The 13,123-nt window shown below is 35.8% G+C and overlaps 2 protein-coding genes across 2 annotated transcripts in view; both read left to right on the top strand.

Annotated features, from left to right (window-relative positions):
- The first annotated feature begins 1,264 nt into the window (after nucleotides 1–1,264).
- On the top strand, nucleotides 1,265–10,594 carry LOC127849797 (uncharacterized). The gene is made up of 4 exons (XM_052382548.1): nucleotides 1,265–1,990; nucleotides 9,138–9,369; nucleotides 10,241–10,488; nucleotides 10,571–10,594. Exons 1-4 carry the CDS (start codon nucleotides 1,265–1,267, stop codon nucleotides 10,592–10,594), a joined length of 1,230 nt encoding a protein of 409 aa, XP_052238508.1.
- LOC127850266 (rab-3A-interacting protein-like) overlaps nucleotides 7,309–13,123 on the top strand; it is a 63,624-nt gene continuing 57,809 nt past the window's right edge. Inside the window, exon 1 of the mRNA XM_052383156.1 lies at nucleotides 7,309–7,357. The gene's annotated coding sequence lies outside the window, so the exon portion shown is untranslated. The remainder of the gene's footprint in view (nucleotides 7,358–13,123) is intronic.

Raw genomic sequence — 13,123 nt, 5'->3', positions numbered from 1 at the left:
CCTGATGAGACGCCACGTTTTGTGGCGTCTCATCAGGATCTAAACTGTTTGCAAAGGCCTTCAAAATTCGGTTCCAGCGCTGAAAGGGTTAAGGTCTCTGAATCTGAATTCGGAGAAAATGTCTTCGCCAATCGTTAAATATTCACGCTTCAATAATGGAATAATGTAACTTCCGAAAAGTTAATGGGAGAGAAATTGTATTCGCCTACCACTTGTCTTTTATTTAAAAAATCTACTCCGTTGCATATTCAATACAGAGCAATACACGAATCCCAATACTCAACAACAAAAATAGTTTTAGCTTATGAAATTGCATTGGATAGTTAAATGCGAGACATTGTAAGTGAAATTCCGTTGAGTACCAGGTCCATGCAGGTCGAATACTCTCAGCCAAGAGTTATCACTAAACGTGAGATTAACAAACCTTAATAGACATCGGAAGAAGGAAAAACCTATCACGTATCGCACGTTAAAAAAATTGTTATACATATTACAGTTCATGGGTATAGGATATTTCAACATTTTAATAAATAACACATTGACGTCGTGATAAGTGTATACGTTATGTACGCATACTTGTATGTACTTAACACTTCAAGCATTAATATGTATACAATGAAAGAAATTAGTCTACCACAACTGCATTTGAAAGAACATTTGAAAATTTACATTATTTTTTAATTTATTACATTTGTGTTAAATATTAAAATGAAATCTGAATGATATGTAAATTACGATTACGTGGTAAATAAATGTTTTCAATACGTTTATTGGCAGCATTCTTTCAAGCAAGTGTATAATATCGATATCCAGTATGTAATCCAATACAATTTAAATGTATCCATTAAAATATTCAGAAATAAAATTGTGAAGATCTTTTAACGAGATTTCTGTTGAACAATGCAGCACTATTTGCCACTAACGATACATGAAACCTTTAAATCTAAAGGTTAAGTCGATAGCAAATTTGACAAAACGACCGACAGCGCTAAAGATGGTACGATAGAATATTGATCATGTTGTTGAAAAAAATGCCTTTTACGATGTTTCACATCGGTCATATCTAAAACAGTGTTCAATTGACACTTTTATACAGTAATTTTAAACAAAAAGGATATATATGACGCCAATCATAGTTAATATACTTTTTGAAAAAAGTACAACATAGTTTTAGGTGATGGATTATTTTGATTAGCTGCAGCATTTTGCATTTAACATACATTTACTTTCTATGTAAAGTGGTTGTTGATGGTGGTGTTTCACAATGGCGGTTCTTGAAACGCCATGGTTCATGAAAACAAAGACCTCTGACCTAGGAAGAGTAAATCAGGTCTTCGAGGAAAGATATCAGAGATCCTTGACATTGATAGAGATGAAAAAAAGGAAGAGCCTCGTGAAAATCGATCAAGAAATGAACGAATTGAGAAGAGACTTTCGAAGAATCCGCACAGAGGTGGACTTTTCAACCGACCTTGATGAAAATGGCAAACCAATTAATACGGATGAATTGAGGAGCAAGTCAACAGGTGATCTGCCTGTGACGAATGGATCCTGTGCAATAGATATTGAAAAACTTCGAACAAGGAGCGCCTTAAGTAGAAGTAGACGATTTGCTAATCTAGCGAGGGCAAACAGAAGGAAAGCCGCTAAACCCCCGATTATAGAACTGCTCAAGGAAAGGTATAGCCAAGAAAATGAAATCGAAAGACTTCAAATGCAACTTCGTGACAAGGTCAAACCAAAAAGAGCAACAAAAATAAAGCGGAAGAAACGCCGTGATCCCGGAAAAGTTACAGAGACGAACATTTTAACCAATGGCGACGATATTGCCAATGATTTCAGGATTCCCCGTTTACCTTTACTTAACGGATACGCGGAAACGGAGGATTCGTTATCCGAAATGAAGGACTCTTCGCGAGATCGACGCTTCAGCATCGGATCCCCTCGAAAGCATTCCAGAGATCACTTGCCTGCTATTGAGAAAGCGAACGTAAGGAAGCGAAGCCTGGAAGTTTGACAAAAATGATTTCAAAACAGATCCTTTATGTGTGCTTTAAATTGCATTTACTTTAGTTAGAGTAAAAAAATACATTTACATTGTCGTTGATGTGTCTATGTTACAACTTAATGACTTATTGTGTTGATCAGGTGTTCATCGTTTAGTATTTCTCCTTTGAAATTCTTAGTGCTTGTTTCATATGAAAAACATAATACGGTTTCATTAATATTCATTATTCTTAATGTATCCGTAAGTCTTAACAAATGTCGACTGTGATATGTTTAAAAAAAATCAAACATTTGGCCTTTACCTGTTATCTTCGTTTCGTTTACCTTCATTATCAAAACTACTCATCTTTATAGTTATGTAATTCCTTTATATGAAATTTAGATTTGCTCTTGTAATGCACAGTTTTCTCTAAACCCTTTCCAACTCAGAAGCAAAGTGAAAATGGCTATACGCCTACAGCATAAAACATGAACAGCCTGCGTTTTCTGTTCTCTGTAGTCTGTTCAGTTTTGCTGCTCATCAGTATCTAAGGGTTGGAAATAAGGTCTTTAAAATTTGAATCTAGTAAGAAAAGTCTTTAATGAAATAAAACTTTTTGAGCGTCTACAAATGCGTCAAAATACGTATCTAAATCTAAGTGGTAAATCGTTAAACACTGAAACATACCATTTTATGTACATTTTCCTTTAAAGAGTGTCCCAGTCAAACATTGATTTTAAAGCACACCTAATGACTTAAAATGTTAACGAATGCAGAACTCATAAAAATTCAGAAACATTACCATGAGAAACAATTCTTTCAACTGTCATACAGCATTATTCACCATAGAGCAATGCTTAAAACAACACTCAAGCTATTTTAAGCTGGATTGTGCAAAAAGGTGATGTTTTGTGATTGACTTTTGTCCGTTGTCCGTTGTCCGAAAACTTATCAATCAAACGACATCTCCTCCTAGAAGGCTAAATGTTAATGACATCTCACAGAAATTGATTTTTAATATTTGGTATAGTACATCGTATAATGGTCATCTAAAAAGTTTGTTCAAATAAGACGTGTGGTCAAAACTTGCAATTCCAAGAGGGTCACATGATTTGAAAAGCGTTATATAGCCAAATATCTTTAAAATGAACTTCGCTGAAACCACAAAAGAGAGAGAATTTATGTTTGTTTGTGTAATGGTCCTCTTCAAAGTTTCAAATGATAGCCATGTGGTAACATGATTGCCTTATATGTATATAGTTAAAACTTTTTTTCTTTCGAAGCATATAGCAAGATTAATTGTCAAATGTTCTCTGAAATTACGAGGCCCAGAAGTTTGGTATTTGGTTTGTTACAGCATAATGTGGTCCTCTACAAAGTGTGCTTAAATCATACCCCTTCGGTTAAAACTTGTCACGTCATGGGTAGAAAATTTTTACGATACCCCTATACAAAAATAATTTCATTTTTTTCTCTCTCTGAAACCACAAGGAAAAAATGTGTAATTTTCTTTTCACAATAGGTCATATGACGATTTTGTTTAAAATAGAATACTATTATGAAATTTGGAAAACATATTTAGCTAAAGGTTTTCTGCATGTCTGCCGGTAAATCACTTCATCTATGCATCCGTTAAAACCAAAATATCTAGGAAACTAGGAAAAAACTTATCTTACCACATGGTCCTGCAATTTCACATATAGTGCTGCACATTCTACGAAAACAACTTTGTATATTTGTAAAGGACATTTGTTAATTATGCAACAGTTTTCGTGTTTTTACCCATAGTCGAAGGTCAGGCAATTGTTCCTCAAAGTAAAACAAAAATATTGCGCATACATAAGGTAGTGTATGAAGTACAAAATGTATAAGTATTTGGTTATAAGTGGCATTTTGCTTTTTTGTTAAATTCATTCTTCTTTCAACTCATCCATCCGTATGTTTACATAAAACAAGAAATACCTTGAAAAGTGAATAGAATACGATTATGAAACTTGGTAAACATATTAAAAGTTATGCTAGGATTATGCATAAACCGTCATTGCTGTACATGGCCACTGTAAGGTGACTGCTAAGAGCTGTAGTTGTTGGGGGTTTTTTGCCAAAAAATTCCAGCCTCTTACAGGCTGCTTCCCTGACGCAAACAGTAACTTTTTTCCCAAAAATCTTTTCCAATAAACTAAATAATTGGTTTATTGAGTTCATTTTACAGGGATATAATTATGAAAAACTTTATTACATAAATTTTAAAATTCAGTTACACATTCACTTATAAACAATTGGAGTATTGTTATTTACAATCATTTTTAATAATGTTTATTTTTCCCAATCGCATGGTTTATTCCGCCTTTTTCCCAATTCAAAAAAGCACAGGCTGTAAAATATGAAGCAAAAACATCACTACCTGTAGTTACTTAAAAGACATTTACACATTACAAATTAGTACTAGTGGACAAATCCAACGCAACGCACTATTTTTAATTGGTAGGTGTTTTCGCAGAACAAGTATGGGGACGCATTTTTTTCTTCATTACTGTCAAATCCTTGTCAGATTATGTTATGCAGCAAAATTGTGAATGAGTAACTTGTTTTTTTATATTTGCAAGCAAATTGAGTTACATTGATTACATATTGAAAACTGTATGATATCGTCGAAGCCTGATATTTAGGGCGTATGACAACATATTGGGAGGTCGGAGCTTCGAACTTCACGAGGAGAAAGTTTTTACAAGACCAAGTAGCTAGTTAAATTTAGCCTTGTTCTGAGAAAACTGGACTTAATGTATGTGCGAAAAGTGCAGTCGCAGATTAGCCTGTGCATTCCGCATGGGCTATTTCAGGGACAACACTTTTCGCATACACTGGAATTTTGTTTAGGCGAAACCTACTTTGACATTAAAAACTAAAATGTCGCCCCTGATTATTCGATACAGTCTTAATCGGGATTGACATTCTACAAACATGCATTAAGGCCAGTTTTCCCAGAACGGCTTATAAAATCTAAAATTGAGCCACGCACTGTGAATATGGGGTTTAATACATGTACGTGAAGTGTCGTCCCAGATTAGCCTGTGCAGTCCGTATAGGCTAATCAGGGACTGCACTTTTCGCCCAAACTGGATTTTTGCTAAGAAGAGACTGTCTTTAAACGAAAAATATATTTAAGGCGGAAAGAGTCGTGACGCACATGCATTAAACCCCATTTTCACAGAGCACGGCCCATATTGTTTAGACATACACAAGTAATTCACTCATTGGCTCTTCTCGATGCACTGAAAAAAACGCCAACTCCGTATTTCACAACTTGTTAACACGTTAGACCTTATATGATTACGCTCATACTATCATTGTAAATTTTCGTATCAACGCGCTCCTACAGTAGGGATCGAACACGGGGCCTCCCGATCGCTAGGCGGACACCATATTCACTATACCACTGTGTCAATATAATATTCGAGACTCGGAACGTACTATAATTTAGTTAAATATTCAGGTCATTGGCATGTCAGGAATAATTTGTATCAATGTTAATCCTTAAAATATTACAGAGCATTGTTTTTTATGTTGCTACTAAACCGTTTAAAAACAAATATCCGAATATTTTTAAAGAAATAAAAATAGTCCTTTTCACAACAAAATTAAACATGTTTGAGCTTAACGTCAGAATGATTAGAAACAGCAACGCACACCAGTGAGTCCGTAAAAACTAAAATGACCTACATACAATGACAAAGAGGAGACCCCATCTTTAGCACGCATGCTTTTAACATTTATATTGATTTCTCCAAAGTATATATTAGGTACATCAGAACCGTGCATTTCGCGTTTTTGGTGATTGATCGGCGCAACAGTTCTGACAACCCTCGCAAACGTTGAACGTTATGCTACGAGTATGAGTCTAGCCGTGGGAAAACTGGGTTTAATGCACGTGTGTTAAGTTTCCCTTAAGGCTAATAAGGGACCACACGTTCCGCCTAAACTGGATTTTCGCTAGTAAGAGACTTCCCTTAAACGAAAAATACCCTTAAAGCACAAAGTGTCGTCCTTGTAACAGGCTAATCTATCTTTTGCATAACTGTACGTACATGTAATAAGCTCTGTTTTCCCAGAACAAGACTCAACTATAATCTTAGCTGTTTACCTGTTTGTTAAAACGAATATGGACGATGGCATGTCGGCAACATCGCCCTTTTACTCTGATCCTGCGTAGGGGGCGGTCCGCACGGGCTAATTGGGGACGACACTTTCCGCTGTTACATATTTTTTCGTTTAAATGAAGACTTCTTAACAAACAATTATTTTTATACGGAAAGTGTCTGTCGTTCCTGATTAGCCTCTGCGGACTGGTTGCCCCATTTAGGATGATGCCCTAGTTAATCTGGGATGCCACTTAACGCATATGCATTAAGCCCAGTTTTCCCAGAAGTAGGCTCATATTCTTCTGCCCTTGCTCCGTTGATCATTTTAAGTACCAGTATGCTTTTGTTCACACGTAAACTATCTTAACAGTTGCATGAACATATGATCAATACACATCCATCAACACTATGCAGCTATAAAATTCAAGAGTGCTTAATACACCGGTAATAGTTTTCCATAAATGGGTCCTTAATTTTAACAATTATTGCAGAGCTAAAAGACACTTCTACGTTGAAATAGTATCACTTTTGTTGTTGTTAAACATGATGTTTTTTTTTATTTAATGATATATCATGTACTCATTAAAAAGATCGAACTAAGCTATCTACCGGTAGTCAGGTCAGGTCCCTGGTTAAGTGCAAGCGAGGAAAGAATTGATATCCAGGTTTGCGGATTCTAAATACCCTATATAATTATCTATTCGCCGGTATTTATTATATATATATACGCTTGTTGAACTACAGTTCATTCACCCTAGGTTAAAATCGTAATAAATCCAACTGCTTTGGGGCACACATTTCTTTAACCACTGACTGTTATGTATTGTCAAACGCTATGTAAGCGTCAAATATTGTTACCCTAAGTTTTAGTTTAAATAATTACACGTAATCTACCGATTACGCTGTATATCGAGCTCATATTTATAGGAGTACCCTATGTTACTAATTTGGATCTACCTTCTGCTACCAATCATTAAAGGTTGACCCACGCATACATACATATTTATCACTTTAATTCGACAAGCGTTGGACAGCATTAAATGCACGCGTTATACAATACTACATGTGGCGAGCAAACCTTATTATTTATTATAATATGAACATTGATGCTTTTCTTTTATTAACTTTTTCATGTGCTTGTCTGTAAATTAGTTATATGTAACCTTTTGCGTTACGCTATATGTTTGCCCAGCGCATGCGTACTTCCATTTGGATTGTCAAAGTTTCTACTGTAAGCAACATTTCGATATTTTTATAGCTTTTATTTAATGGAAACTTTCAGAGTATTATTATTTTCTTTTTCACATAGTAGTATTTAAATAGGGCAACTGTTCCCATTGAACACATTTTAACTTGTTTAGAGTTTCCAACGGCTGCAATTAACATTTGTTTTTTAAGCTAATTGACAACCTTGTTATGTCATATGAATCTATTAATTTTAGTTTGATTGTATAGAAAGCCTAAGGCTTATTTGAAACGTTCTCCACGCATTTTCAATAAGAAGAGGCCGATATCATATTCGCATGTCGCGGTAATTGATAACCAATACACACAGTAAATTGGGGTTAAATGTGTATTCCATCTATTGCATAAATAGCCATGGATGTCCAGACATTTCATAAGTCTTCGTATCTCATACGTGTAGTTGGGCACACAATTTTAAATAACGCGTTTTGTCATGTTCGTTACTGTCGCCGTCACCAATCCAAAATCCGCAAGAGTTTCTAGACGCAAGTTAAGCTGCTAATGCATGTTATTTTGTACATTTCAGTTAGTGTTAACATTTTTTGTTGAGAATCAGCAGTCAAACTACTTGTTGCCTAAGATTTGCGGAGCAGCTCTGCTATTATATTGAGTATCGCCGAATATGACAAATTAAAACAGCTGTAAACATTCTATAGCATTTTTATCAGATTAAGGTGTTATATCAGGTAAAATATATAACTGAAATAACGTTAACACTTAAGAAAATTGGAATATTAAAGCATTTTACACACCATTTAGTTTTTCTGCGTTAAAATTAAGAACTCTTATCATATTTTTTACGCGTCAACTTAAGAGTGCAAGGATCGTTACAGTTGTAAACTGCTCAAAATGATAAATATAACCAATCATTTGTCTTAACAATATAAAGCAACACTAGTAAATAAATTGTGTGAAACACTTATTCATTTATCGGCAATAATATTCTTCAATGCAATCATAAAAATAGTTTTGTAAGGTTCGTTCTGTAAGGTTCGTGTCCACAGATTTTGAAACAGACTATACTGATAACTACTAAAGACTATACATGTTATGTGACATCATTCGAGGTGGTTATGACGTAATGTGTCCACGAATATTCTCTTTCGCCATATTTGTGATGTCAACAAGACGTGGCAGCGCGTTGATGTACAGAATTAATAGCTTGGTACACAGAGGTAAGATAAGTTTGTAATGTGTTTTTGCAAAAGATCAAATGCTTACTAAATGCAAGTGTTTTATGTTGAGTGACTTTACAGTTTACCTTTCTTCCAGAATAGATGCACGTATTTACATTCATTTGTGCATGAAGGCAAAGTAAGGTTCGTTACCTTTGGTAACGATCCTTACATACATTTATATAATATTTATGTTTATGTAATTGAACGTAAAAACTAGTTTTTTATTTTTAAATAGCTACTTACCTGATTTTACCAACCTTTAGTGAAGGTGCACCATTTAAACATTTTTGTTAATCGCTTGTAAAATAAACTCGTTTGGATCAACTTTTACGATGTATACTTCGCACCATTCGTCTGTGTTTTAAATATTTTCATATATCTATGGAAACTATTTGGCACATGCCTTGGCAAACACCAAACATAGTTTTCTCAAATGAGGTGTGTGCTAAACGGTAGCAGATATATTTTACAAGATATTCGATTCAGTATTGATGGTAAGGTTCGTTATTTGTGGTAACGAACCTTACACTTTCAGTAGTTGACATTGAATGTACATTTTCAGGGTTTTCTTAAATCTCATTGTTGCAGATGGGGAAGTCTGCGGCTGAAAAGATGCGAGAGTACCGTCAGCGGCTGAAAGATAATGCTGAAAAGTACGAGGCGTACCTGACAAAAGCAAAGCAGCGAAAGAAAAGAAACTATGTACTGGTTAATCAGTTGTCATCCACAGAGAAGAAAAGACGCCGCGAAAAAAACAGAAATGATGTGCGTGCGCACAGGATTAAGAAAAGGATAGAGAGAGTGGATATACCACAGCCATGTACATCTTTATCGAAAAGCGGATACGAGACGCCAGAATCAGCTGATAGATTGATTATGAATATGTCTTTTCCAAATAGACGAAATGGGCCCAGGAAACGGGTTCAACGGGCCCTATCAAAGAAAAACAGAGAATATAAAGAGTTGAAGTTAAAGTTTGAGAATATAAGAAAGAAATACAGAACAAACTTGAGCAGATTGCAGCGCATTAAGAAGAAACAGCGATACGAAACACAGCAGGGCCAAATACAAAATGAAAAACAGTTAGCGGAGAGTAACACACCTAGGCGGCAGACAGATGAACTAATACGTAGTGCCGGCTTCACTAAACAACAAAGCAGAAGAGTGAGAAAGCAGCTGTTATTTGCTAATGTTGTCCAGTCAGAACTTCAAAAAAGCCGACAAAGAATTAAACGAGGAGAAAGAGGGATTCTTGGCGGTCTCATAGGCGGGAAGATCATAATCAAGTACAGACTAGCAAGGTCAGTAAACAAATCAACGGGTCTCGGAAGAAATACACTAAGCGGCGGTCGCAGTTCGTGCCTAGCGTTTTGGTAAACTACAAAAAAGAAGAAGAGAGGTTGAAAGACACAAATCACTTGTTATAGAATTCCTTACACGACATGACAACTCCAGATGTAATCCAGGTAAACACGATAAACTCAAAGTGAATGGATCAACGCAGCAAACAAGACTTCTAACTGACTACTTAAGAAATTTGTACGCAAAATTTATGAGCGAAAACCAAGGAATAACATTGTCGTTCACATCGTTTACTCGCATTCGCCCTGCTTATGTTAAGCTTACAAGGTTTATTTCACGAAGTTGCTGTCTTTGCACAAAACATCAGAACTTTGCTCTGTGCACATCAGCGCTGCGAAAGTGTCAAATTAATGTGCCTCTTAACCCAGAAAGGTTCATTGAAGATGCCAACAACATAGAGAAAATAAAAGCTGAAATTCCCAACGAAATCGAACTTGGTCGATGGAAAAGAGTAGCAGTTGACGACAAGGGAAAAAAGAAGATGGTAATGAAGGTGGTGGCAAGTACATTGAAGAAAGAGGACTTTTTAAAGCAGATGGAACAGCAGATAGTGGATTTCTCAGCTCATGTTGGAAGGGTGAGACGGCAATATGAACAATCTCTGAACATTAAACATAAGTTACCTGAAAATGAAGTGATTGTACATATGGATTTTTCAGAGAACTACAGCTGCCGAAGCGTAAATGAAATCCAGTCAGCATATTGGAACCAGAGCGCTGTAACTTTACATCCTGTAGTGATTTACTATAAGACCGAGCCGGATAAGTTACAACACAAGAGCGTGGTAATAGTTTCTGACGAACTTGGACATAACGCAAGTACAGTGGTTTCATTTATTGATAACATTGTACCTGAAGTGAAGAAACTGGTCCAGTCAGTCAAGAAAATTCACTATTACACTGACAGTCCGACATCACAATACAGGAATAAAACAATATTCAGAGTTGTGGCAAATCATGAAAACATATTTGGATGCAAAGCCGTCTGGAATTACTTTGAAGCCGGCCACGGTAAAGGCCCCTGCGACGGATTGGGCGGCACAACAAAACGTATGGCTGATGAAGCTGTCAATGCAGGAAAAGTTGCCATACAAAATGCTGAAGACTTTTATAGTTGGACGCAGTCGCAAAAGTGTTCAATGAGAAACGTGCAATTCCTTTATGTTTCTTCAATTGAGTGCCAAACAAAAGCCAAAGAAATTAATCGTCAGGAAATTAAGGCAGTTAAGGGTACAATGAAAGTTCATGCCGTGATCGGAAAAGGACACAACACCATTATGACATCACATGTAAGCTGTTATTGTGACACCTGCATGAAAGGTGAATGTTGTTCGTCAAATCAGTGGACCAAGGTGTCAATTATAGTTCACGATAAAAAAGATCAAGAGAACATGCATGTAGATCCGAATGAGATTCATGTAGATCACACCCACGAAAATGAACATGATGAGATCCTTGAAGGACCCAGCATGACTGAAAATGAAAATGAGATCCCCAAAGATAGCCAGACACGTGATGTTGAAATTGGGACATTTGTTACTGCAATGTATGAAAGAAAAGTTTATATAGGAAAAGTTGTACAGGTCGATGGAGATGACAACGAAGTTGAGATTACATTCATGAAAAACATGAGAAGTCTGTTGCAGTGGCCATCGAGTGAGGACCGGATATGGGTTGATAGAACAGCAATCGTTTGTACAGTTGCAGAACCTATACCAGCCGGAGAATCCAAATCAAAGCTGAGCTTTAAGCTTAGTTCGTCCGATCTCGTCACAATTGAAGCGTATAAAAATATTCACAAAAAAGTATAATACTGTACATTTGTGTTACATTCGTCTGTAGCCTACTACAAGTATACCGATATTGCATTTGTAAATACACTGTATTTTTTACTTGTATAATGCGTATATATGGGAAGTATAATGCGCAAATGATTGTATCGTAATAGTGTAACAAACCTTACATTGATAGAATCAATTAAGTAAACCTACGCATGATGTTCTTGATGAATTTTAAATCGCTCTACTGCATGTTGCGGTTGTTTGTTATTTTAACGAACGTGTTCAATGAGCAATAATGAACAACATGTGTGTTTAAATATGTTTTTGTGTGTTCACGTTTGTCAGAAATCGTAATCATAACTTGCATGTAACATTATTAATTGAATGCACTACTTAGTTAAAAATTATCAGGTGCGTATATGTGTTCGAGTTTACTTGATGTTAATAAAAGCATTTGACAGTTTAATTTGCGTTTTATATTTCTCATTGTCTATTACACAAACTTGATGAAATTTAGTAAGGTTCGTTATTTAAGAAGCCCAGTATTCGACAAGCTTATGTGTGTTTACCTGTGTGCCTGAGTAAGCACTTGAACTTTGTTTTTATCCATCAATTCCCTCATGGGTCCAATCAATGATAAATAAAGAGTAAACAAGAGTCACAGATATAAATGCAAACGTCATTTATAATGCATAATAAATAAATCTGTTTTATTTTCTAAAAGTTACAAACAACAACACTTTTCAATTGCTACTGTAGCGTTTAAACATAGTGTACGATATTTACAATAACTAAATCAATTATGAAAACATATTTATAAACATTATTGATGATATTATTCATCTTATTTGATAATATGTTGGTTCTTTTTCAATTTAAAGTTTAGCATATCCCGACAAACGAACCTTACATGCCAGACTGAACGTCTTTTTTGTCAACAGCGATATCTCAATAACCACTAGCGTCATGATGGAAATACTTGGCAACACACTCCAATACACTATTTCAAACAACAAAATGACCATTTAACGTTTATTTTTTAAACATAATATTTTTTTAATTTTGTAAATGCCATTGGCCTCTTCTTATTGAAAATGCGTGTCTCGAGTCCGATTCCTGGTTCTAGAACCAGTACTTGGTTCTCTGGGGGAGATCTAAAGAACGCCCCCTGGCAGTGGGGATTGAACCAGTGACCTCCCAGTCTCTAGGCAGACACAATATCCACTACGCCACAAATTTTCTTAGATTAGTTCCTAGCTAAGCCTAAGGCTTAGGTCTTTGATGACAATACAGGTTTCCCGCTAGGTCAAACAAGTTAAGGCCTCTCATTTTTGCCATTTTTCAAAAAGCTGTTATCATTATTTGTCAGTCTTATTGAACACAGGCAGCAGTATCATAAATTTGCCCCCCCCCCCCCCCCCTGGGACCCTAC

The sequence above is a fragment of the Dreissena polymorpha genome, chromosome 11 (assembly GCF_020536995.1).
Source record: "Dreissena polymorpha isolate Duluth1 chromosome 11, UMN_Dpol_1.0, whole genome shotgun sequence".
Classification (NCBI taxonomy): Eukaryota; Metazoa; Mollusca; class Bivalvia; order Myida; family Dreissenidae; genus Dreissena; species Dreissena polymorpha.
This window is presented reverse-complemented; position numbering and strand designations above follow the sequence as displayed.

Bases quoted from the DNA above. Each gene is read 5' to 3' on its own strand.
- LOC127849797 (XM_052382548.1), top strand. From the start codon at position 1,265: ATGGCGGTTCTTGAAACGCCATGGTTCATGAAAACAAAGACCTCTGAC. The intron at 1,991-9,137 runs GTAAGGAAGCGA...TCATTGTTGCAG, and splicing joins CTGCTATTGAGAAAGCGAAC to ATGGGGAAGTCTGCGGCTGA. The intron at 10,489-10,570 runs GTGAGACGGCAA...TGGATTTTTCAG, and splicing joins TCTCAGCTCATGTTGGAAGG to AGAACTACAGCTGCCGAAGC.